Source organism: Rattus rattus, chromosome 5 (genome assembly GCF_011064425.1).
Source record: "Rattus rattus isolate New Zealand chromosome 5, Rrattus_CSIRO_v1, whole genome shotgun sequence".
In the NCBI taxonomy this organism is placed as follows: Eukaryota; Metazoa; Chordata; class Mammalia; order Rodentia; family Muridae; genus Rattus; species Rattus rattus.
This window is the reverse complement of record NC_046158.1, coordinates 147,210,628-147,236,135: the sequence shown is the minus strand read 5'-3', so window position 1 is coordinate 147,236,135 and position 25,508 is coordinate 147,210,628. Positions and strand designations below refer to the sequence as shown.

At 45.8% G+C, this 25,508-nt stretch overlaps 1 protein-coding gene across 1 annotated transcript in view; it reads left to right on the top strand.

The window, feature by feature from the left end:
* The window catches only part of Dok5 (docking protein 5), a 142,230-nt gene that overhangs the window by 53,374 nt on the left and 63,348 nt on the right, over positions 1–25,508 (top strand). Inside the window, exon 2 of the mRNA XM_032904725.1 lies at positions 14,265–14,372. Coding sequence (XP_032760616.1) covers positions 14,265–14,372 — 108 coding nt within the window. The remainder of the gene's footprint in view (positions 1–14,264; positions 14,373–25,508) is intronic.

The window sequence follows — 25,508 nt, the reverse complement described above, 5'->3', positions numbered from 1 at the left end:
CACTATTGAGGTGACAGAGATGAGAGAATGCCTGACAAAGACATTATAAGAACCACTCTAAAATGGCCCCGTGAATGCTTATGGTCATACTGAAACATGGGAAAAATGGCCCCGTGAATAGTCATACTGGAACATATGGGGGGGGAAAGGCAATAATGTCAGTAAGGATCGGGGTGCTCTCTCCGAGGATTAAGCCATGAAGAGGAACCAAATACAGGTTTAGCCTGGAGAAAGTGGTGACTGGGATGGGCAAAGTAGTGGGTGGCCTCAACAGCAAATGGAAGAAAGGCAAAAAAAAAATAGAATTTATAGTGCAGTTCAAACAAAGAGAAAACAGGATTAAAACAAACAAACAAAAAAGCCACAGTTCTCAGGGCTATTATAAAAACCCTAATATTCAACTCCCAATGAGAGGAAAGGTCTGGAAAGACATGGTAACTGTGAAGGAGGAGCCACTAATGACAATTCCACGTCTTGGGACAATGACCTCCAGGAACCAAGAGAAGTGAGGGTGTTTGCAGACAAGATGAATGAGGACTCGCCAGCAGCAGGTCTCCTCAGAAGAAGAATTAACGGAGGATTGCTAAACGGAAAAGCAGCAACTCAAGGAGGAACCTGGGCACATCCAAGCAGAAGACCCCAGCCAGAAACTAGATGGGTGACATAACTGAAGCCTCATGAATTATCTCTGAAGGTTGAAGCAAACACCGTAACACTTTCGGATGTAGATGTAAATGTTTATATAGGAAATATTTGAGGCAGTTATCAACAGTGGAAGTAAATGACATTAAACATCCTGAGGCTTATCCCAGACAGACTATGACTGTGTGCGGATGTTAATAGAAGCTTTATTCATGACGTCTCGAAGCTGGAGGCAAGCCAGGGGTCCTTGAGTGACCTAGTGGCAGCAAACTGTGATACTTGACACTGGGAACACCACCACATCAGATCAGGCTGAGTGGAATAACCAAACCTTAAAGATACGTGCTGCATAACTATGCCCACCCAAGATTCACGAAAAGTCACAAATGCATAAAGGGCAACGTGAGTGATCGCTGAGGTTCAACAACACAGAGCACGGAGTTCGGAACATGACGTCATGGTGGGTGATGAAAAGCAGGCGAGGTGTTCCACGGTGACAGCACATGGATGTCTGCATCCCGGTTGTGACTTTGACCTAAGGGCTTTTTTGCTTGTATATTTGTATGTGTGTGTGTGTGTGTGTGTGTGTGTGTATGTATGTATGTATGTATATATATATATATATATATATATATATATATAGAGAGAGAGAGAGAGAGAGAGAGAGAGAAGTAGCCCCTTACACATGTGAACACATATGGGCACACACCATACACACATATGCATTAAAAATGGTTTATTAAATGTTTTGCTTACTATCTTGGGCTCATACTTGTTCCAAGAGAATAAGCCTCTTACAGCAATCAGAGACTATTGCTACCCAAAGCTGTGTGTTCACAGAATAATAACCCATCACTTGACGTTCATGTGTGACTAAACCAACCCGGATCAATGAGGCCAGTTCAGATTAGAACAACTGACCACCAGGTTGCTCCAACAGTTGGCGTTGGTGAGAAGTGATGTATTGTCGTTGGTCATTTGGGGTCAACTGTTATATTGCATTAGTTAAGTAAATGTTGCAGAAACTCCATGTAGGGAAGTGTCAGCCATAAGAACTGAAAGGGAAGAGAGTCAGGAAGCATATTCTTTCACTCCAGGTCAGGGAACAGATCATTTGTTGAAGTCTATCTTTGTGGCTGCAGGGGTGGGGGGGTTGTTGGAATTTAGATTTTGGGTGCAAGCATGCTAGGCATGTACTTTCTCACTAACTTGCATAGGCTGGCCTTGAACTCACGTCATAGTCTAAGTCAGCCTCAGACTTGTGATTCCTGTGACTCAAGAGAAGCAGGGAGGCAGGAAGTGGTAGGAGATGGGCTCTGACAAGCAGGCAGTGGTCAGGAGCGTGAGGACCAAGTGCTCTAGCACTGAGCTATATCACTCATTTCTTTTATTTTTAATTGCATTTTTATTTACATTTTAAATGTTATGTCATTTCCCGATTTCTCTTCCAGAAACCCACTATCCCCCCCTACTTCTATGAGGGTGCTCCCTCACCTACCCACCTACTCCCTCCCACCTCCCTACCATGACATTCCCGTACATTGGGACATAGAGCCTTGACAGGACCAAGGGACCAACAAGGCCATTCTCTGCTACTTGTGCGGCTGGAGCCATAGGTCCATCCCTGTGTTCTCTTGGGATGGTGACTTCGTCCCTGGGAGCTCTGGGGGGTCTGGTTGGTTGATATTGTTGTTTTTCTTATGGGGTTGCAAACCTCTTCAGCTACTTCAGTCCTTTCTCTAACTCCTCAGAATTGAGGACATGAAGGTAAACGTCTATGTGGTCCTTGTTGGCATGCAGGTCCATGTAGATATTATAATCTGCTAGCCACTGTGGGGAGCACTTGCTGCCAACTGAGCTGTATTAGAAATACATCAAAAGTGCTAACTCATCTACTTTTCAAAGCCAGCGCATCGGGGGAAATCCTACTAATATGTTTTAAAAGTTGTCCTAGTTAGCATCAACCTGAAAACCTAGAATCACCTGAAAAGATAAGAGTCTTGGTTAGATAACTGTCTTTATCAGGCTGATCTGTGGGCGATTGTTAATGAAGTATGAGGGCCTAGGCAACTGTGGGCGGCACCATCCTCTAGGCAGGTAGACCTGGGCTGAGTATGAGGGTGAGGGAGCCAGAAAGCAATCCAATGAGCAGCAATCTCCTACGGTTCCTGCTTCCGGGTTCCTGCTCTGACTTTCCTCAGTGATAGACTGTGACCGGGAATTGGTAGTCAAATAAACCCTCTTCTCCTCAGATTGCTACTGGTGAGGGAGTGTATCACAGCGATGGAAATAGTCAAGTAAAATCTTGACTATATAGCCTCACCTTTGCAATGTATACAGTATAACAGCTTGTTATCCGAAACATTAAGTTTATGTAGATGGATAACAGGCTCCACAAACTCATCATATCCCTTGTCAGACCTGACATCCCCATGGCTTACTTGGTTTTCCATCCATACTACTTGTTACTCTAGCTTTCTCTAAACTCTCTAACCTGTTCAAGACTAAATATTTTGAAATCATCCTTGACTCTTTCCTTGCCCACACCCCATGTCCTATCCCACTAGCAAATCCTGTTGATTACTCTTTGATGACGTGTCTATATTCTGAGGAACCTTGCACCCTCCTCCACTTCCATTCACCCTGGTGGAAGTCACTTTAGCTTTCTTACTGCCATGGCAAAGTACCTGACAAAGAACATCTTAAGGTGGTGGAGACTCCTTTTATCTCCCTCTTTGAAGGTACAGCCATCACGGCGGCACAGCTCACGGCAGGAGCCTGGAGCTGCTGGCTTCCATTTTGGTGGATTAGGGAGCAGAAGGATTGGCCTGGAAGAGAACCAAATGCCGAAACACGCGAGGTTCTACGTCTCCCCGGAATCCACTTCCTTCATCTAGGCTCCGTCCCTCAATGTTTCGAGGCTTCCCAAACTAGACCTATGAGCTGGGAGAGTTAAAATCTCAAGTACAGGAGCCTGTGTGGGACATTTTACATCCCAACCATAGGCGTCTCATCTGCAGGAGCTTCCTAACTAGCCCCTCTAACTTCCTCCTGCGACTAATCCGCACGATGACCGTGCAGTTAGCATGTTGGTTTATGTGGTTGGTTTACATCACACCCAAGTAAAGATTTCCATCTCACTTTTTCACAGAAAAGGACTTAGACTTTACAAGGAGAGCTACTGAGGCTGCCTAGCGTGACCCACGCTCAGCACCTCTTACCTCTTACCAACTGGGCTATCATCCTGACATGTCTGCCAAGACTCTGCTGTGACACACCCTTCCCCCGGCCCCTCCTCCGGCCCCTCCCTGGCCCCTCCCCCGACCCCTTCCCCCGACCCCTCCCCCTCAGACCGTTCATACCATCATCGCTGCCAGCTCCTTTCCAGCTATCGCCTTCCCCTCTGACGGCTGTACCGCTAGGCAATTGCTTGTCTCCTATTCCTTCGTAGTCCCTAACCCCACAGGCTGTATTGTTTGTATGGTATAAGATTAATATATGAGTCCGTGCACAAACACGCTCACACAGACACGTGGGCCACGTTAACTGGAATCTCAACCTGTGCTTTAGACTCTCGCTTTTATTTTTGCTTAGACCCCTTGTGCCTAGACAGTGTCTAATATCTGGCAGGTACCTGAGACAGGTTTGTTGAATAAATTCATGAATGGCGTCAGCTTGAATTCAGTGTTTGAATTCTGGCCTTACCCAACTGTTTAGATTTTCCCAGTGGCCCGTTGTCTTGTTTTTTGCTATGAGATTTATTGATAATAGGAGCTGGATTAATCCAGCTCCTGTGATTCCTAGACAAAGATTTTTTTCATTTTATTGTTTGATAATTTGATACACATACTGTAGTGGTTTGAATATGCATGGCCCAGGGAGTGGCAGTATTGGGAGGTGTGTCCTTGTTGAAGTAGGTGTGGTCTTGTTGGAGGAAGTGTGTCAGCTTTAGGGTGGGCTTTGAGACCCTCCTCCAAGCTGCCTGGAAGCCAGTCTTCTCCTGTTTGCCTTCAGAACAAGATGTAGAACTCTCAGCTCCTCCAGCACCATGCTTCCTGCCTTGATGATAATGAACTGAACCTCTGACCCTGTAAGCCAGCCCCAATGAAATGATGTCCTTTATAAGAGTTGCCATAGTCTCCGTTCACAGCAATGGAAACCCTAACTAAGACACATACATTAATATATATGGTTATTTTACCTGCATGTGTGTCTTCACAACCTCCACCCCCTTCTCTCCCTCCCTCCCTCCGTCCTTCCCTCCCTCCCTCCCTCCCTCCCTCCCTGTCTGTCTGTCTGTCTTTCTCTCTCTCTCTCTCTCTCTCTCTCTCTTTCTCTCTCTCTCTCTCTCTCTCTGTGTGTGTGTGTGTGTGTGTGTGTTTGTTTTACCCCCTGTGGACAAAGAGGGCACCAGGTTCCCAGGAACTGGAGTTACACATGGATGTTACAGCTGCCATATGGGTGCAGGGACTCAAGCCTGGGTTTTCTGAAAGAGCAGCCAGTGCATTTGACCATTGAGCGGTCTCTCCAGCCTCAGAAATACATGCTTCCACCAATTCCACCCTCTCAGCTCTCCTCTGACTCATCCCGTTCTCTTCATGGTCCTCATTTTCCACCTTGTACATCTGAGAACAGAAGGGACCTAGAGTTGGAAAATATACAAGGTAACGTCCTGCTGTTTTGATGCCTGTGTACTGTGTACCCGCCAGAGAATGGTTTCTCCTGTTCAGCGGGAGTGAACTGAGCAGTGCATGGTGGATACTGGTACCATAAAATCTCTATGGAAACAACATGCGATTATCGTTATCAGCTTTATGTTTTTGTGGTACTGGGCATCCAGCCCAGGTTCTCACCTCTGTAGGAGAGACGAATGGATTAGACTAAAAGCACAGTGTATATTTAACTATAGGATACATGGTCATAAGTGAAGACTATGTACTGAAGGAGGCTGTAAAGTCAGGTCACATGACAGGGAAGGGCTGTCAAGTCAGGTCACATGACAGGGAAGGGCTGTCAAGTCAGGTCACATGACGGGGAAGGGCTGTAAAGTCAGGTCATATGACAGGGAAGGAATAGAAAGTCGGGTCACATGCTAGGCAAGGTCAGTATTGCAAGTCAGGATGCCTTGTTACGTCCTTGGCCTTTCCTTGATGGCAATAGGAACCTTTGGAAGAGCTTTAATTAGAACAAAGACATGGTCACATTCATGTCTAAAGATCACCCAAATGGTTAGGTAGATGACAGAGCAAAGAAGTTGAGTTGAAAATAGAGAGTTTTGATTGCAGAAGCCACTGGGTTAAGCTAGTGTGTCAGATCCCTGCAAAGAAGTAAAGGCCTACTGGGCCTGGTTTAGAGAGCAGGTTTACTGTATTGTGTAAAGAGATCATTTTTAAAAAAAAGAAATTGTGTGTGTGTGTGTGTGTGTGTGTGTGTGAAAGCCAGAGTGTTTAAAGTAGCTGAATGAAACCTATTTACTAAATTAATAAATATGGTAATATATGCACACACGACGGGGTTTCCTTTTCAGGCTTCATGGCTTCTACCCTCAGCCGTTTGCTGACGGAGTTTTCTGTGATCTCAGTGTTGTTGGACATTTTAAAGACAGGTTGTCTTCGGTTTGAAGGGAGGGCACGGTTGGAGCAGTTGTCTATCGTTTGTGTGTTGGTAATGGTTGCTTCAAAGAACCCAGGACCACGTGTTTGCACCCCATGCCCACGTGTTTGCGTGCTTCTGTAATTATGTCCTAGGGGTGGGAGAGTCCTAGAAGTTTCATTTCTGGGTCGAAGCAGAACGGTTGTGTTAATGGACACCATCAATCCGGGGTTGCTATTGCTAATTTATTTCCTGTGGATGCTTTTTAAGTATTTCAAACTCGTTTAAAACACACTTTGTTTTATGAAAAACCACCCCCTCACTTTGCTAGTATTTTTCCTTGCAGTGAATTTCTTCCCTGATACCTACAGTAGTTACCTCCCCATTAGCATTTTTCCCTTTAGGAGAGCACAGGTGCACACAGGTGATAAGAAATCACATCTTCTATGGATGTTGGGTGGGGAGGGGGAAGCCGGGAGGGCTTCGGACAAGGGGCAGAGGAACTGACTTGGGGAGGGTAGAATCAGCCAGAGGGAAGGACAGGTAGCCCAGGCCATCATCTGTAGGAGGAATCTGTCAGCCGAGACTCTAAGCTTGTTGTCACCGTGACTGGAGCCGGAAGCCACTGAAGCTGAGCGCGTTAGTGAGATGAGAGCAGATACTTCTCCATCTCCTGTGCCGTTAACAACACATGCTCGGACCCTCAGACTTCTGCCAAGAATCCCGACTGGAGGAGGCTGAGAGAGAGTGAAACCTTGTCAAAGCAAGCGCGTCTTACAGGAGGCTGGGAGACTCTGGGGTCCTGGATTGATGAGCATCTCAGGACTTCAATTTCAGAAACGCTCCCTTAAAACTAAAGCTGATGCCCGTGAACTGAAAGTCGAAACTCCAACTGTACCCGGAAGTGGATGAGGTGGGGAGCAATGGTCTAGATGAAAGCACGCGCGGTTACAACTAGATTTCTCTTTTTGGAGCTGATGAGCAAGATGGTCGCTTCTTATGGGCAATTTTACCCTCACAACAGGCTATGTTTCTGGGGAAATCCTGACGTCCACATTAACAGTTAAAAGTTGACTTCTGGCTTGTTTCAAGTAGCTTCAGGACTCCGGGTAGATGTTTAAGCTCGCTATTCCTGTATTGCCCCACCGTTTCCCCCGAGTAAGGCAGATGATACTTTTCACATCTCAGCATTGCCAGGAGGATTCATATTTATCTTCCTCTGACATGAGATCTCAGATCACCTGGCACTCTGAATGAGTCCTTTCTGCAGCTGTGACCAAGGTGTCTAAGGGGAACGCCACAGAATGATTGATCTTGGTCAGCCAAGTCCTGATGTGTCAGTCATCTCCCAGAAGCTTTTGACTGACAGCCAAGCGTCCGTTGTGCAAGCTTGAGAGACACACTTCACATTCCGTCCATGACATGGCGATTCCCACTTTTCCCTCTTGGAGAACTTTGGCAATATCCGCTGACAGCTTCGGTTGTTCCCTCAGGGAGGGAGGGCGCCATCGAGGCATTTAATAGGTGGCGCCCATAGGGGCTGGTGAGCATCTTACATGGCACAGGCTGCCCCGTTATTAAAAATAAATAAATAAAATAACTGATCGCCTCTCAGAAGCAGAGGCAGGAAGATTCGAAGCCAGCCAGGGATACACGGTGAGACCCCTTAACCCAACACCAGAGTATCCGATCTCAATCTCAACATGAAATCTCTCTGCCACCAGATTCTCTGCCGAAAATACACTTATCATCAACTATTAACTGTTTTTTTTTCTTTTTTTTTTCCTTTTTCTTTTTTTCGGAGCTGGGGACCGAACCCAGGGCCTTGCGCTTCCTAGGCAAGCGCTCTACCACTGAGCTAAATCCCAACCCCAACTACTAACTGTTAACAGCAGTGACTCCTCTCAGGTGACCGTCGAGGTCTCAGGAGACAGCGAGAGCAGCTGGAAACGGAAAGTCAACTAACTTTTCGACACATGCATCATATTTCACCTTCAAGGTGTGCCTCCGGAATTCAAGATGGCAGCCGACACGTATCAGCTATCATGGACCGGCCCTTGTTGAAAATCCCCTATCCTAGAGTCTCATCACTACTGAAGAACTTTCTTTTTATAAAATTTGCTGTAGTATTCCTTTGTTTCGTCATTCATTCGTTCATTCGATTGTTTAATGGAAACCTTGCAGGATCTGGTTCTCTTCTTCCACTACATGGGTCCCAGAGGTCAAACTTAGGTCGTTAGCCTTGGCAGCAAGGGCCCTTATCCAAGGAGCCATCTTGTCAGCCCCAGCCTCTCTTTGAGAATTCCACATTGTCAGTGCCAGTCGAGGGTCACGGCACTGTCTGCAAGAGAACTACAAATAACTCCTGGGCTTGGCCTGGAATTGAAAAGTCAGTATGCAGTGAGCTCACTGAAGGGTAAATTGACATGATGTCATCACCGTGGGTTCAGCAGACGTTGTCTAATCTCTAGGACTCTGCGTGGTTAAGGGTTCTCATGAGTGAGACTGGGCCACACTTGGAGCCACTGATGGGCAAGGGAGAGCAAAGGCAGGCTCTGGAATGCTCTCTGCCCGGTGACCTTCTATACTGGTCAGTTATCTATCAGGTGTTGGCAGGGTAGAGCCTGCCATTCCAATCTGCTGCTTCTTATTCCACAGGCAGACTCTTCTTATTTCCCAAATGACAAATGGGTTTAAACCTCTATTCTGAGCTATCTTATAGCTGCATTGCACTGACTTTTTAAAAAAAGATTTCATTTGTTAAATAATTATGTGTATGTATGTGTCTCTGTGTTGGGTATGTGCGTGAGAGAGTGCAGTTCCTTGGGAGGCCAGGAGGGGGCATTGGATCCCTTGCAGCTGAGGCTGTTGTGAGCTTTGGAGCTGGAGTGATTGGCTATGGGGAGCCTTTTGAGGTGGGCTGGGAACTGACTCTGTAAGGGCAGCAAAAACTCTTTAGCCTCTGAGCTGCTCCTCCACCCCCTGTGTATGACTTATAGGGCATCACTGGCACTGCTATATTGCTATAATGCTGTACCTTTGCGCCTTTTAGTGTTTAGTAAAATGAAGAGAGGGGTGCACAGAGTGAGAAACAAAAGTCCCCCCAACCTTCACACCAAGGGGCCGAAGATGGCACTCTCTCCAGATGAGCTGAAACCGATGGGTCTGTTCGCATGCGTGCAAAAGTCCTTGGGAGAGAGCCAAGTAAATTCTGGTCCGACCGAGAAGAAAATGAACAGATATCCAAAGTTAAAAGTGCTCCCGTTTAAAAAAAGTGTGTCTGAAAAGTGGAGACACTCAGGAAATTGAAAACGTCCCTCTTACTGAAAGTATCTTTTTCTTGCAGCAGGAGCACTCATTCATTCATTCATTCATTTAGATTTTTCCATGCCCTCTAGAATGTCCAGTTTCTGAGTGCATTTCAGAGGCGTGCGCAAAAAACCAGGAGGTTTCCAATAATAGGAAGACAGTAGGGAGCCCCTGCACACACTTGATCTGAATGAGCGAGAGACAGTCGTTGTTGCCGATGGAACTGCAGTCCTCGGTGGCTGTGCAATTGTAGGGAGCAGTGGACTCATCTGCTCTTCAGACGGAAGTGGATGTTGATAGGACTTCCTGCCGACAGTTCAGAATGCTAATTTCCGTGCACGGCTCTCCACCCTGGAGAGGACTTCTGTGCAAAAATCTTACCTGTCCTTTTACCTTGTCTTCTTATGGTTATTTAGTATTTTATTAGACTGTGATTTAATGACCAGAAATTGAGGGTGCGGGGGGGGAGGGGAAGATTGAAGAAGAAATATAGACAACAGCCATTAGATTTAGATCAGGCTATAAACATTCTTACACTGTCCGTTTAACAATCAAACGTTTGGTTTTGACCCAGGGTCTCACTCTGTAGCCCTGTTGGCCCAGAACTCCCTATATAGACCAGGTTGGCCTTGAACTCCTAGAGATCTGCCTGCCTCTGCCTCTCGAGTGCTGGGATCAAAGGTGTGGATTTTAGCATTTATCCTTGACGTAACCGTAGACGTACATTTAATTGTAGATTTATACTGCACAAGGATCCTTTACCCTTTACCTAGTTTCCATGGAAATAAACTCCTCTCAAAATTCAGAGAAATATGAACAAGGTGCTGACATGGATCCAATCAAATTACAGAATGGTTCCTTACGACCAGAGCCCCACGGACCCCACGGAGCCACTCCTGTTTCTCCTCACCTCTTGTGTCTGCCACCAACAACCATCTCAGTGGCTCCCTAGCTCTGTAATTTTGTTGTGTCAAGGTTATGGCTAGAGAAGTAGCCTGCCGGTAGGACATTTGCCTAGAATGCATGGGGTTTGAGGTTGCAGCTGAGTGAAAAGTGTTAATATTGTTGGTATCAGGAAGCGGCTTTAAGTTTGGTTGCAGCTCTACATCTTGATGCAGGCACCCGGGAGGACACTGTCATCTGCACTGGGCGGAGCCTGAGGATAGGAGTCCTCAAAGCCCGTGACATACTTCCTCCAACAAGGCCACGCCCACTCAAACAAGCCACACCCACTCAACAAGCCACACCCACTCAACAAGGCCACGCCCACTCAAACAAGCCACACCTACTCAAACAAGACCATACCCACTCAAACAAACCACACCTACTCAAACAAGGCCAGGCCTTGTAACAGTACCACTCCCTGTGGCCAAGCATTCAAACACATGAGTCAATGGGGACGACCCTATTCAAACCACCCCGGTAATTCTTTTTTATTTATTTTAATTTTTCTATTTTTTTTTAAGAGTTGGCAATGTGTCTCAGGGGTAAAGGCAACTGTTGCCTTGCTTAATGACCTGAGTTCAATTCCTGGAGCCTACACAGTGGAGGAGAGGACCAACTCTCACAAGCTGTCCCTTGATTTCCACATATGTACCCTGGCACATATGTGCATGTGTGTCGGGGCATGCACACATGCCTGAAACCACACCCACACCCACACACCCACACACAGGGTGAATGGATAGTGCAATAAGAGTGCAGGTGTTGGCCATGCATTATTTAGAACTTTTAAAGACAACACCACCTTCTTTTACAGAGTGGCCATTTCTAACCCATTTTAAACATCAGCAGTGTGTTGCTGAAGCAAAGTCTTCACACTGTGCTGAGGATTTGATGGCGGTGTCTTCATTGTCTGTTACTGTTGTTGTCCTTGTCATCGTCACCATCACCATCATCATCCTCTTACTCCATCCCATGACTGTGCCGTGAAGGCCTGTTGCACTTGCAGCTCACACATCCTCCGTTCATATAGACATGGATAGCATCTGATGTGCTCCCGAGCGTCCTGAATATCTACTCTGATGACATCTTATATGTCTTCTGGTCATTTGGCTCTCGTCTTTGTATCGCTAGATCACAGGCCGCTCTCTGGTTGATGAGTGAATTACAGATCTTTTCCAGACGCGGTCCTTGGGTCAATGGCATGGTATGTTTGCTCTCTGTCTCCAGCTCCTGTCTTGTCCTTTAAACAGGCCTTTCCACGGAGCAAACAGTTTTAAATCGGACAAAGTCCAGTCTTCCTTCTTGGTGTGCTCTGGGCTTCTGACATCAGCTCTCTGCACAGACTGGGCCCCCCAAGAACTAGAGTTTTGTAAAAGTTTTGAGCTGGAAATATGGCTCACAAGCGCCTGTAACTCCAGCTCCAGGGTGTTCAGTGTCCCCCTCCGTCCTCTGAAGACACAGCACGCGTGCGGTATGTAATCATATGCATGCACACGTATGAATAGCACTGAAAATATTTTCAGAAGCTTATGCTTGTATTTGCAAGCCTGCTTTCAGTTACTTCCTGTACAAAGTTCATGTTTTAACACGTAGGTCCATAGGAGAACCTCTCCCTGCCTGTACTCTCTCCCTTCTCTCTCTCCCACTGTGGATATCCGTTTGCCATTCCTTGAGAGGTTGTTTGACTCCACTGAGTTGCTGTTCCAATTTGTCTTCTTCGAGATCTTATATTCCTTGGAAGAGTCAGTGAGTCTGCAAGATGAGAGCAGAGAGAACTGACGTGGGCTGTATTAATTCTTCTGGGTATCTAAGGAATAACGAAATCCTGAGGTTGGGAGGATGAGAGTGGCCCAGGGAGCCAAGCCCATGCTCTGCAAAGGTACTGACATCACGTCCCTCCCCAGCCTAGCTGACAATTGTGAGGTGACCGTTTCCTGAACGTTAGAGGTGTGCTACTTAAGCAGGCTCTTCATATCCTGTGTTCACGTGTGTGTTTGTAATTACAGTGTTGGGGGGCAGAGGCAGGAAGGTTCCGAGGCTCAGTGGCTCTCCAATCTAGCAGAACTTGTGAGTCTCAAAGAAAGTGCCTAACACCAAAGGTTTCCATGAGGCTTCCATAATCTGCACACCTGTACCAACACGCACACATTAAAATATGTCCCATTTATATTTTATTTAATTCTGATCAATTCATCCTACTAATCTATTTAATTCGTCACATTAAATTTTATTAAGCAAATAAAACCCCCAGACCTATTCTTGTCAACCCCCCAGAAAATATAATTAACAACCTGATGTTTCCTTTGTCTTTTTTCAAGCATTTTAGTATTACGACGATCATCATGTCAAGCTTTTATTTTGTCACTCCTGTAACATGTCACATTTTCCATGCCATTGGAAGGTCCCCTGACACTTGGTTCGAGTGAGCTACCAAGGCCAAATGCCCTTAGATTGTGTGCATATTACAAGTGTGGCATAATTTGCTATTAAACATCATGTATCATGCCTATACACTGATGATGCATTTTCTTACAGAGGTATAACATGCATTACATGTGAGACATGTATATCACATGCCATAATATGTACCACACTTCCATGATTACTATGGCTGCCTTCATTTTGGATATCTTTTATCCCGTCACCATTCCATATATGTATATAATGTACCTTGACCATATCTATTCCCCACCCCTCCCATTTCCCATGACACCCTGCAGGATATCCCTCCTCCAACTTTCATGTAACTCATTTTTGTAACTCTCTGAACCCAGTTACTGTTGTAAGTGAGACTGTTGACAGGTCTTGCTGGCTAGATCTTGGGCAGGACTTGTGAGTAGTCATGTCGTGTCCAGGAGACAGCACTTGACAGCAATCTTCCCATGTTCTATCTCTGACAGTCTTTCCACCCCCTCTTCCACGATGTTGCCGGAGCCTTGTGGGGGTAGGACAATTGATACAGATGGCTTGTTAGGGCTGGGAACGCAATCGTCTCTTATCCTTAGCCTTTGACTGGTTATGCGTCTTACACTGCCGTTGACTGCAGAGAAACCCAGATCTTTAACTATAAACACTTGGAAGCACGTTGGCACCGTGACCATTTAGGCTCCTTCCTAGAGGCCACCATGCTTAGCTTTAGCACGGTCTAGCTGTCTACATGCGTAAAGTGGGCTAAAGTATCCACAACAGAAGAAACAAGGTATCTTTGCCACTCCTTATTGTGGAAGACTGAGTCCTTTCTAATTTTTGTTTCTATAAATGATAACGACCTACTATCTGTCCAGTGGCACCAGACACTCTTAGATCCTATATCCTGACCTAAGCTTCAGGAAAGAGCAGATTTATCTCTTTATCCCACCCGAAATGCGGCAACCTGAAATGCACATCAAGTCACTGGGACAGGCAGACGGATGGTGTACGTCGAGATCTAGACAGTAGCAAGACAGACGCTTTATCCATCTGCCAGGCCCTAGAGGATTTTTATTTCTGGAACTTTTCACTGAAATATAATAGAGATCCCGTATCAAAACATGGAGAAATTGGACCTCATAAACTTGTTTTGATTCTAGTAATTTTCGGAAGTATATAGTTTGCCCATTCCTCTGCCCCCACCTCCTACCCCCACCCCCACACTCTTCTTACCTTCTCAAATCAACATGCGTTTCCGTGTGTGTGAATATTTCACAGGCAAAAACACTGAAAGGAAAATTTTGAAACGCAAATGTCAGCGGCAGTGGAGTCCCCGGATGTTGAAACAATGTTGCATTTCCTTCTAGATTTATCAGCGATGCTGGTTAGTGTTCAAGAAAGCTTCGAGCAAGGGTCCAAAGAGACTGGAGAAGTTCTCAGATGAACGGGCGGCGTACTTCAGGTGTTACCACAAGGTAAGACCCAGTGCTGTACTTCTTAGGCATTGGCTTGGAAGGAGGTAGCTAGAGCTTACTGAGAAAGCACACCCTAATTACTGACAAAGATCGTTGCCATGTTTATGTGAGCGAAATATCTTTAATGCAATGTATTTACTCGACACTCTGTTTTTAAAGCTGTTCCTGTGGTTTTTTTGGTCTTTTAAAATGATTTTCTTTGTTCTCGTTGATTTTGTGCTTACAGCCGATGAAACAGGGTCCTATCTGTTTAGTGCTCTAATGGTGGCATGAACCTGGGAGAGAGGGGCTGAAAATGAGGCAGACTGAGGTCTCATGCAAGAGCCAGCTTTATTCAGAGCATCAGACAATTTACACTCTGAGGATTCAGGACAGTCACATGAGTAAAGTGTTCAATTGCAAGGACAAGTCACACGTGGGAAATCATGGTTTCCCATAGAGGCGTATGAATCACAACAGTTAAAGTAAAACCCCTCCTACCCATTACACCTGGGAGGGGCATGAAGACACATTCCCAAGAACAATTCTGTGCTTTGAAGAAACCGAGGTCACAGCACTGTTGGCTTGTTCTCTTAGTGTTTTCCCATGAGCCCTCAGGATTCTCACATTATTGCATTATTGGACAGTGTTCTGAAAATACCCACCCCCAGTTTCCCTGTCCAATGCCCCTATGTCACCCAGCACGCATCACCATCCATATATATATATCAACCATATATATCAACCATATATATATCAATCATATATATATCCACTATATATATCCACATATCTTAAACACTAAATCCATTGAATGCTACCCCATATGTTCATGGTGTGGAACCATCCACGGGAACTTAGAAAACTGGGTCTGAGCCTCTTTGCCATTTAGAATTTTGTGTGAAACCAGTAGAGACTCGTCAGCACAGAAACCTGGCTCTCTTTTTCGTGCTGTTCTCCCACAGTCCCTGTGGTGCCTTCCTTGTGCATGTTCACGCAGTGATGGGAAACAGTTGTGTGTCACCAGACCCTAGTATAAGCTCTAAAGCCAAGCCCTCTGACCTCTACAGGACCGGTACCCAGTCAAGTGCATTCAGGGGTTGCATACTGGTTTCTCCAGAAAACAATGCTAAGGCGTGAGTTTATCCGCTTGCTTGGGAAGCCTTACCTTCCAAGGTAGCTTCAAAGACCCGAAGCTATATTTGGTTCATAGGTTGTACAAATGATATAGAGTTGAGATCTCTGTTAAAAGTGTGGTCATCCTCAGCTGGTCATGGGCATCTCTCTGCTGTCCTCTCATCTCCCAGGTCCTTGTGACCTTTGTGGAAAGAATTCAAATGAGTCAATGTATATTGCAGAAGACAGACATGGTCTATTACAGAGTAAGGTGAGACGCTCTCAAGGGGTACTAGCAGACAATGGCCAGGGGGACCAGGATGACCTATGTTGTACGCAGGGTTTGTACTATTCCTAAAGCATCCAGGACAGTTGGAGTTCCCATGCGGATGCTCTCCTCCACAGGGGATTAGATTGGCAGCTCATATGGACCAACTCTTAAGGGAGACACACAGTATGCTTTTGCCTTTTATGACTAAGCCTTCAGTAGACAGTACTGTGTTGACGGTCCCCTTCACTCTGAAGTCATGTCACTGCCCAAGGCAAGCTCCCCTTCAGTTGACCATGATCAGAGATTTGCATCTTCAATTCCTGGTTTTACAAGATGTTGATTAAGAGGGGTGGGGTATGTACCCCCACTGTGATGGTTTGTGTATGCTTGGCCCAGGGAGTGACACTAATAGAAAATGTGGCCTTGTTGGAGGAAGTGTGTCACTGTGGGGGTGGGCAGCTCCTAGCTGCCTGGGGGACATTGTCTGCTCCTGGCTTCCTTCGGGTGAAGATGTAGAACTCAGCTCCTCCTGCACCATGCCTGCCTGGATGCTGCTACGCTGCCATGTTCCTGCCTTAATGATAATGGACTCAACCTCTAAACTGTAAGCCAGCCCCAATTAAATTTTGTCCTGTGTAAAACTTACATTGGTCATGGAGTCTGTTCACAGCGATAAGACCCTAACTAAGACAACCCACAGACCTTCAAACCATTCAGCGTCTGTTACCTAGCGATCTCTTCTCTTCAGAACCTCACCCAGCCTCCTGCCTTACAAGTCTTTACTGTATGGTCATCGTGTGTGGCCACCCATGCACCTCAGTATAAAGCTCAAAGTATTTCCAGAAATAATTCACTCTTCATGAGCCCTTATACTACCTTCTGGGGTACGGGAAAACACAAGAGAACATGGAGTTTGTAATTCCTGGAAGGTATGAATGCACCCAACGGAAGGGAAGAGAAGTGAGGACTGCCTTGTAGGACTTGCCCTTCCTGTCCGTCAGCTCGCGGTGAAGACTGTGTGTTTGAAGTGTGTGTAGACTCCAGGTACTTCCCACAGACCCTCCTGACACCTCTGGGGAGCAGGCGGCTGGATTGCCTCTTGCTAGTGCACTGGAGTTGATGTGACCTCACTCCCCTCAGGCAAATCCTCAGGTTTGTGGGACCTCGGCATCTGAGTCCCCACTGCCTGTGCAACCTCCTAGCTTAGTGTTCGGTCTCATCTCACCCTACTCTGGGGCTCCTGGAACCCCAGTGTCTTTCCACACTGCCACCCTTGTCTTTCCCTTTTCTTGGGACTCTGTTACTCTTGGGCAAGCACCCACACTTCTTAGTTCAGTGACTCCTCAAATTCCTCCGTAGGTAATACTTTTCCTTAGCTGTTTATTTATAGTGGAACCTATTAAGCCGCTCCCTTCTGGTCTCTCATTTTCCCTAGCACTTTCTACTATAGATGCTCTCACCTGGTCTCACCAGTGTCTCCTTCTCCCACATTAACCAAAACCTCCACAAATCTAACAGGCCGTGTGTGAGCGGATGTGGGAGTCTCTACTAATTACAAGTACCTAGGACAGAACAGACGACTTAGTGCTTCCTAAGGATTAAGAACAGAATTTTCAAAGAGCCATCTGAAACCAGGAAAAGGAATTTTGATTTGGAAGACATTGGTCCTGGTGATCGGACCTGAAAGTGCCAGGACTTGGATATCTTAGAGGAAGTTTAGGACAGATTCAAGCTCTATACCTGCGTGGGCTGAAGGGGCCCTTTGACTGGAATGGGATGCTGAGGTCATGCTGGCTTGCCCTACTTTGGATTTCTACCTGCTGGCTTATGATTTAATATGCAGATCTTTGGGGAACTCAGTACACTGGGTTCCCTTTCATCTGTAATCATCATTAACCAAAGTTCAAAGCCCTAGCACTAAGGAGGAATTATCCCCATTAAGCCTCCAAGCCCTTGACGAGCTACGGACTTCTATTCCTTCTCTTTACTCTCTCAAATCTGATGTGTTTAATATTAATCTCTTGGGGGCACAGAAGTAATTCCGAGATGTGCATTTTTTTTTATCTAAATGCTGTGTAATTTATGAATCTTGATAATAAAACACCAAGGTTATAAGCAGCACGCTGTGACCAGATTTCTGAATTTACTCCAATACAAAGAGATTTCTGAAAGACGTTGGGAAATGAGTACTGTGCTCTTTGATCAACAGAGCCATGGTGTCTGAGGACACATCCTTCTGGTAGGAGTGCATCCGAATCCTTTCTGGAGTTTTAACGTAAAAGTTGACTACAGAATTTTAAAAATTTGTGCATGTTTCACCGAGCACTCAGTTAAAGGTGTTGTCTCTCCTGGGGGGAAAAATGGAAAATAAATATATAAATTCAGGACGTAAAAGGGAAAAAACATTTTTTACTTCTTAGCCCCCTTCCCAACGTTCCTCCCCTTGAGCACCCTGAACTGTCAGGGATGCCGTGAAACTGATTAACCTTAATTTTGGTGACGTGAGGACTCCAATGGCTTTGGTCGTCCCTGCCCTTCCTCTGAAATGCAGACTCCCTGTGTTCATTCAGGAAGGCAATTGGCTGGCCTGGACCAGGAGGTTCGGGGTTTCTTAACTTGCTTTGCTCTGTGGGGAATAGGTGGGAATCTGGGCACACCCAGGGTGGAGGGGACGGCTCAGCTGCTCGATTGGGTGGCCTGGGTTCTGCCCTGGCTTTGCCTGTGACTATCGTGGTGTGCATTGCTGTGTAGCTGATCATTACTCCCTTCCCCCCTCCCATCTCTTTTTCTTTCTTTTCTCCTTCCTTCTCCTCCACCCACTCCTTCCCTTCCCCCTCTTCTGCCTTCTTTCCCCTCCTCTCTTTTCCCCTTCCTTTCTTCCTTCCCCTCCTCCTCCCCATCTTTCTTTCTTTCCTCCTTCCTTCTACTTCCCCCACTTCCTCCCTTTCCCTCTCTTGCCTTCTTTCCCCTCCTCTCTCTTTCCCTCCCTCCTTCCTTCCTTCCCTCCTTCCCTCCCTCCTTCCTTCCCCTCCCTCCTTCCTTCCTTCCTCCTTCCCTCCCTCCTTCCTTCCTTCTTTCCTTCCTTCCTCTCTCCTTCTCCTCCCTCCCCCCCACCTTTCCTTCCTTCCTTCCCTCCTTCCCCCTCCCCTCCTCATCTCCCTTTCTTTCCTCCTTCCTTCCCCTCTCCCTCCCTTTTCCACCCCCTCCTGTGCTTTTACCCTATGGTCTCCTCCTCTCCTTTTACTCTGAGCATTTCCTAGAACAAATAATCCCATTCTGACGAAAACCACCAGGAACACGGTGCTTGTACACACGCCCTCATTTTTCAATGTCCACCCGGCCCACTAATGCGGAGAGCAATGAACAGCAACACACACACACACACACACACACACACACACACACACACACACACACACACACACACACACACCCTTCGAATCCTGCCGCTATGGCTTCTGCCATGTCACCAGGCCCCATTAGGCTCCCTGTTCTGCCTCCATCCTTCGTTACTGACTCGTGCTTGCCAGAAACCACTCGGGTTTCCCAGGATCCATGTCAGGCTGTGCTTAGTTTTTAAGGAAACGGGATTCTAGGCTCTTCATAGTGAGCCACTGGCCAATGCCCTAAAAATGACTCCTTCTCTACAATCAATCTAATCTAATCTAATCTAATCTAATCTAATCTCGCTCTTTCTCTCTTTCTCTTTCCCTCCATCTCTCCCCTTTCCTCATTCTCTATTTCCCTCCCTCCCTCTTCCTTCTTCCCTCTCTTGTACTCTGTTCCCATGCCCTCTCATCTATGTGTATATATCTGGGTCAGAATTCATCTGTGGTAATGATTTTATTTTATTTTATTTTTATTTAGTTTTCCTTTCTCTAAACACTTCCTCTTTTGATGTAGCTGGCTGCAATCTGCCTTTCTGAAGTCTCAGAACATATCCAAGCCCTTCCTTTCAAAGCTTAGATGTACCCATTGAAGTTGTCCTCTGTTCACCAGGAGATCACCCACCAGGTCATATTCTGGAAGATTCCTCTCATTCAAGAGTGCGTGACTTCACAACTCCATACATTGAATTATCCTTATGTGTAGACATTCTCTCCAGCTGTAAGCCCAGCCAGACCCACAGCTCAGGCTATAGAGAAAGTATGGAGAGGGATTTGTCTGGGATACAGCTCTCTATTTTACTTATGGAGCACATACTGATTCTCCCACCCCTTAACCCCCATGCATGCCCAAAACAGAGTTAACTCTCTTTCCACTTAAGCTCGATTCTGATCTGTGGTTTCCAGGCTTGTGGTTTGACATGTAGAATTATGTAGCTATTCATAGCAGAGGCCAGTGAAGCATCCTGGACTCTCCCCTTGCCCCTTTGTCTCAGTCAGGGTTTCACTGCTATGAAGAGACACCGTGACCAAGGCAACTCTCATAAAGCACAACATCTAGTTGGGGCTGGCTCACAGGTACAGAGGTCCCATTCACTATTACCGTGGTGGGAGCAGGGCAGCATTCAGGCAGACATGGCACTGGAGGAGCCGAGAGTTCTATATCTTGTTCTAGAGGCAGACAGGAGAAGACTGGCTTCCAGGCAGCTAGGATGAGGGTCTTAAAGCCCACACCCACAGTGACACAGCTCTCCAACAAGGCTACACTTCTTAATAGTGCCACTCCCTGGGCCGAGCATAGACAAACCATTGCACCTCTCCACATCCAGCCTGTGGTCAAGTCTGCAGTCTTCCTTCTGCACAGACTCCTACCTGACCCCACACCATCCCATCGCCTTTCCTGGTCCATGTGGCACAAAGTGGTCATCTCTCTCAATCTCTGCCTTGTCCGATCCTCCCATGTGACTCTCCTGGCTCCATGACAAGTTAGTCTGCTGGGCCCACTCTGCATGGAGACCCCGACACACTGACCACTGTGGCTCAGCTCATGACAGTGTGCTGGGAGAGGCTGCTTCACCTCTCAGTCCTCACAGTTCCCGAGGCTATACATTATGATGCTTATAAGATCTCACATCTTCCTTGAAATACATTTTAGCCAAAAGTTTGAATACTAAGACAGGAAACAAAATCTGATGTCAGACCCTAGTCTCTGTCTGCATAAAAATGGTTAGTAGGTTAATAAATACTTTTCAGACCTTTTGCTCTACGAAACATTCAGAAGCATGTTCTCATGTATCGAGAGATCGTGTTTTCTTAGGGAATAGAGTCATTCACTGCACATGCGTGTAAGGAGACTCTGAACCCAGGTCTCATTATGATCTTGGGCTGTGTGTAAGTTGTAATGACAATTTCTGTGATAGAATATTTCGGCTCATGACGTAAGTGGTTTGGTAGCATCAGTTACTAGCCCCCATTTCCCTGCTGGTAACTCAAGAGTATTCTTAAATAAAACTGCCCCCAGAGTACAAATTACTCTTACTCCACAAGGATTCCCTCAAAAATTTATGCACAGGAGTGTTTCTGACATTTCATCGATAACCAATCCTCATGAAGAATTTAATCCTCATAAAAGTACTTGTGTCTCTGTTGGTATGAAAAATGTGCCCACTCCTCCACTCATCACCGGATAGGTTACCTGGGATGGCGCAGGCAGGCTCATGCAGGTATCCTGCACCCCAGAATCTCTTCTACCAGCCTCAGAGGCCACGCTCTTCCGTTCAGACGCCTCCATCAAAAGAAAGACACAGAACAAAATGGATTTATTCCTGTTGTCTCACTTGTGCAAATAACAACCGCTCTTGGGGAGACAGTTCAAACTCCAGGCACGAGTCCAGTTTGTTTTAAATGACCAAGGGTGCAGGGATATTTTTAGAGAGACAGAAACCCACTAATGCAGGGTTTGGGCTGCAACTGTCTAGACTTGCTCTTTCCTCAGAAGTGTTTTAGAAAATGTTCGCCCAAAACCGCTGCGCCCGGAGGCCCTGAGCATAGACTGGAGAGTGGGGACAAAGCTCTCCTCTCAGGACCTGGCATTCAGCTTAAGCGTGCCTTGATGTGTGGGCTCCCCTCTAACCACCATCTCTGTCTCTCAACCATTCTTATTTTTATAGAAAAGGCCGTGTGTTCAAGTTAAAAGTTTCAGAATGCATTATATAAAACTCTATTGAATTTTTTTAAAAAAAATAGAAATGTTTATAAGGGTACCCTAAAACTTGAAGCACTGTAATTATGCGATAGTGATAGCTATAATTTAATTTAGTGGGTTACTCAGTAATACTTCAGGGCATGCGGTGAGCTCAGAAAGGGACGATTTTTCATACCGCGTTCATTCCGAAGATGACCTACAAAAGCAGAAGGGGTCTCTGCCTCTTAGTTTTCAGCAAGATAACGGCTTCCATTTTTTCTTTCTTCTAAGAATGAAGTAATTCGAGGCTTCTGCAGAGATTTGCAATTTGCATACTCAAAGTGAATTGCTCACTTAATTCATTCGGTCCCACAAGGGAAAAAATAATTAGGATTCAGCCAACAAAGGCAAGGCAGAGAAATGCCTTTCGGGCCGTGGTCTCACTTTCACTTGGTGAACATAAATAAATCATCAACTGTAAATGACCACGAACAGAAAACAGGCGGAATCGGAAGCCGGGTCCTTGCTGGCCTAAATGGCTTCAGACTTCAGCTCACCAGGACAGGATCGAATATTCCCAGGCAGTGCCCACTAATCGGGTAATTCCACCACATGCATCTGCGTTTGTAAAGGGAATATGCCTTTAAATATCCAATTGAGTGAATCTCCCCTTGAAACTCTAGATGGAATTTCAACCGTTTCTTCATCTAGTTGCAAAATAATCCATTTGGAAAATTGAATTGTGTGATTTGAGATTGTTTTCCAAGTTGTTATTGCAAAACCCTCTTAACAGCAAATTAAACTTTTAAAGTATGGCCACTTTGCTAATTGCTTCCTGTTAAACATTTATTTCGGCAAATACTACCATTTATGACGAATAAGACATCTGGCATGTAGCTTTGAAACAGACAAATTAATTTGCAGCCTATTTTTAGTGGTTTTAAATTGGGTGGCATACTTAAAGATTTATCAGAAACTTGGTATGTATCTCTTTCCATGGGGCCATGCTAATGTGTATAGTAATCAATTAGATCTTAAGCCTTTCCTGTCTTCTCCTTAGACCCATTCTAACCCAAGGGGACATAGATCTTAATCACTCATTGGCCAGTTGACTGCTGGGCTCTCCTGATCCCATTTCTAGCCCTCTGTTCTAATTCCTGCCCTCCTTAAGGTCAAAGCTACACACAGCTACACACAACTCCCACTTGGCACCATTTATCTCAAGATTCCAATGACCCTGAAGACCCACTGTACTGGGTCACACTTGGGCCACATAGTAACCATTGCAACACACACACACACACACACACACACACACACACACACACTCACACACACATATGCACACACACACAGATACATACCCCATACATAAACCACACACAAACACACACACACACACACACACACACACACACATATATATATATATATATATATATAACACCTCACATATATACACCACACACAGACACACAGAGACACACATACATACACACACACCCCATATATACACCGCACACACACACCTGACACATATACCACACACACATGCACTTACAGCTACATATATACATACACATAACCCCCCTGCATATATATACCACACACAGACACACAGAGACACACATACATATACACACATACCACATGCATACACCACACACACACATACACACATACACATATATACACAAGCACACACACGTGCACACACACATACACAGATACATACATACACATACACATGCCATACCCCATGCATACACTATACACAAAGACACACACACCTCACACATATACCACACATACACATACAGATATATATAAACACACATACCCCCCACATATATATGCCACACACAGACACAGAGACACACACACATATATACACACACACCCCATACATACACACACCCAACACACTCAGACGCACACAGACGCACACAAACATACACAGACACACCATTAACACACAAACACACTGCCGCCACCCATACACACATACACACGCACACTGTTTTTCCAATGATCTGATAAAATACTGTTGAAAAGCAACTTGGGGGAAGAAAAGTTTTAGTTCAGATTACAGGTTACATACAGTCCACGGCCGAGTCATTTATTTTGCTTGGAAATTTATCTATGTTTTCTTTGCCTCACAAACCCCTGCCCATGCTTGAAACCCACCATGGGGAGGCCCAGTCCTAACTGAAGAGCAGAGGACTCCTTGCTCCCTTACTTGTACTCATTCCTTGCTGTGGGGGTCTTTAGTAGAGTACCCTCCATGTCTGTATTGGTATTTCTGTCTCTGGTCTTTGCCAGTTGTGGGGACAAGTTAAGACCCTCAGGGCTCAACATTCTCATAGAGTCAATATAAAAATTATGAAAAAATAAAAGACTATAATTGATGTGATTGAAGTAGTGATAACTTGGCATGTTAATTGGGAACTAGATAAACATTGGTCACAAGCATTGTTATTATGACTTCGTTATATTGTCAGTTCCACGGAACTCGGCAGATGGCCCCAGACAAGGCTGAGAACCCCCTTCTTACTCTGGGAATTTGGATCTTTGTGGATTAGACTCCTGGATCTCTCCCTTTCATTCATGTAGACTTGGTCTACAGAATTCTTAGAAATCTGCCTGGCTGGATTCCAGTCCAGTGTCCCTTCCACCAGCTAGGAATAGTCTAGCCCTTAGCATGTTCTTAAGATGTCCATCGTTCTGTTTGGGTCCATGGATCTGATGACGGTGTTCACCCCAGGAGTCCGAGATTTCATTTAACACGTAAGAAGTAAGAATGTTCTGCTTCTTGTGGGTCACAGCTCTCAGCAACGGTTGATACAGTGAAGAATCAAATCTACGGACTCCCTGTTTCTACTCTAGTGAGGAAGACAATGATACAAAGAAATACATCAAGACATCAACCCACAAACTACTTCCAGTGTTGATGTACATGGTTGATGCCAGAGAGAAAGCAAAGTCAGGAGAGGGAATGTAAGGGAGGGAGAAGAGGACCGTGGTTTTAAACGGAGCAATCAGTGGTGGTACCACTGGACAGACACTGTACACACGTGAAGGGAACAGGGAGACTTGGGGCACATGTTTGGTCGTGGCTTCCAAGTGACCAGTGAACAAAAGCAAAGGGCATCTCTGTCTCAGTGCGTCATGAAAGGTCCCATGGACGAGACTAGTTCCAGAGGGATTTCAAGAGAAGGTTGTGTTTCTCAAATGATGAAATCCATTTCCTGTTGACTTCCTGCAGCTAAACTAGGTCTCTCCGATACAGTGACCTCTGCGAAGGTCACAAGGGCAATGTGGCTGGGTTGCAGAGGTGTCTAAGAGTGTTCTGGAGCTTCTAGGGACTGCTCACCAGACATTCTTCAGTAGCAGCTTTGTCACTTCCAGCAGTGGAAGGTGGGCTGTTTCTCTGAGAGGAATCCAGGGAGCGTGGGAGGAAAATCTGCTGCTGGGAATCCATCTTGATTTGAGAGAATCAGAGTTTTTTTTTTTCTCAGAACAACTTCCAGGCAATACCTTCCAACACGATCAGGCACTGGAGCCAGCCAGCATAGCGCTGACGAGGCTGCCTTCTGTTATTTCCTACACCGCTTCAGAAAAGGCGAGCTGGCCCGCCTACACCATCTGCCCAGAGTCTGTTGAAGGGAAGATGCTGGGATGTAGGCGTGAACTTCAGAGCC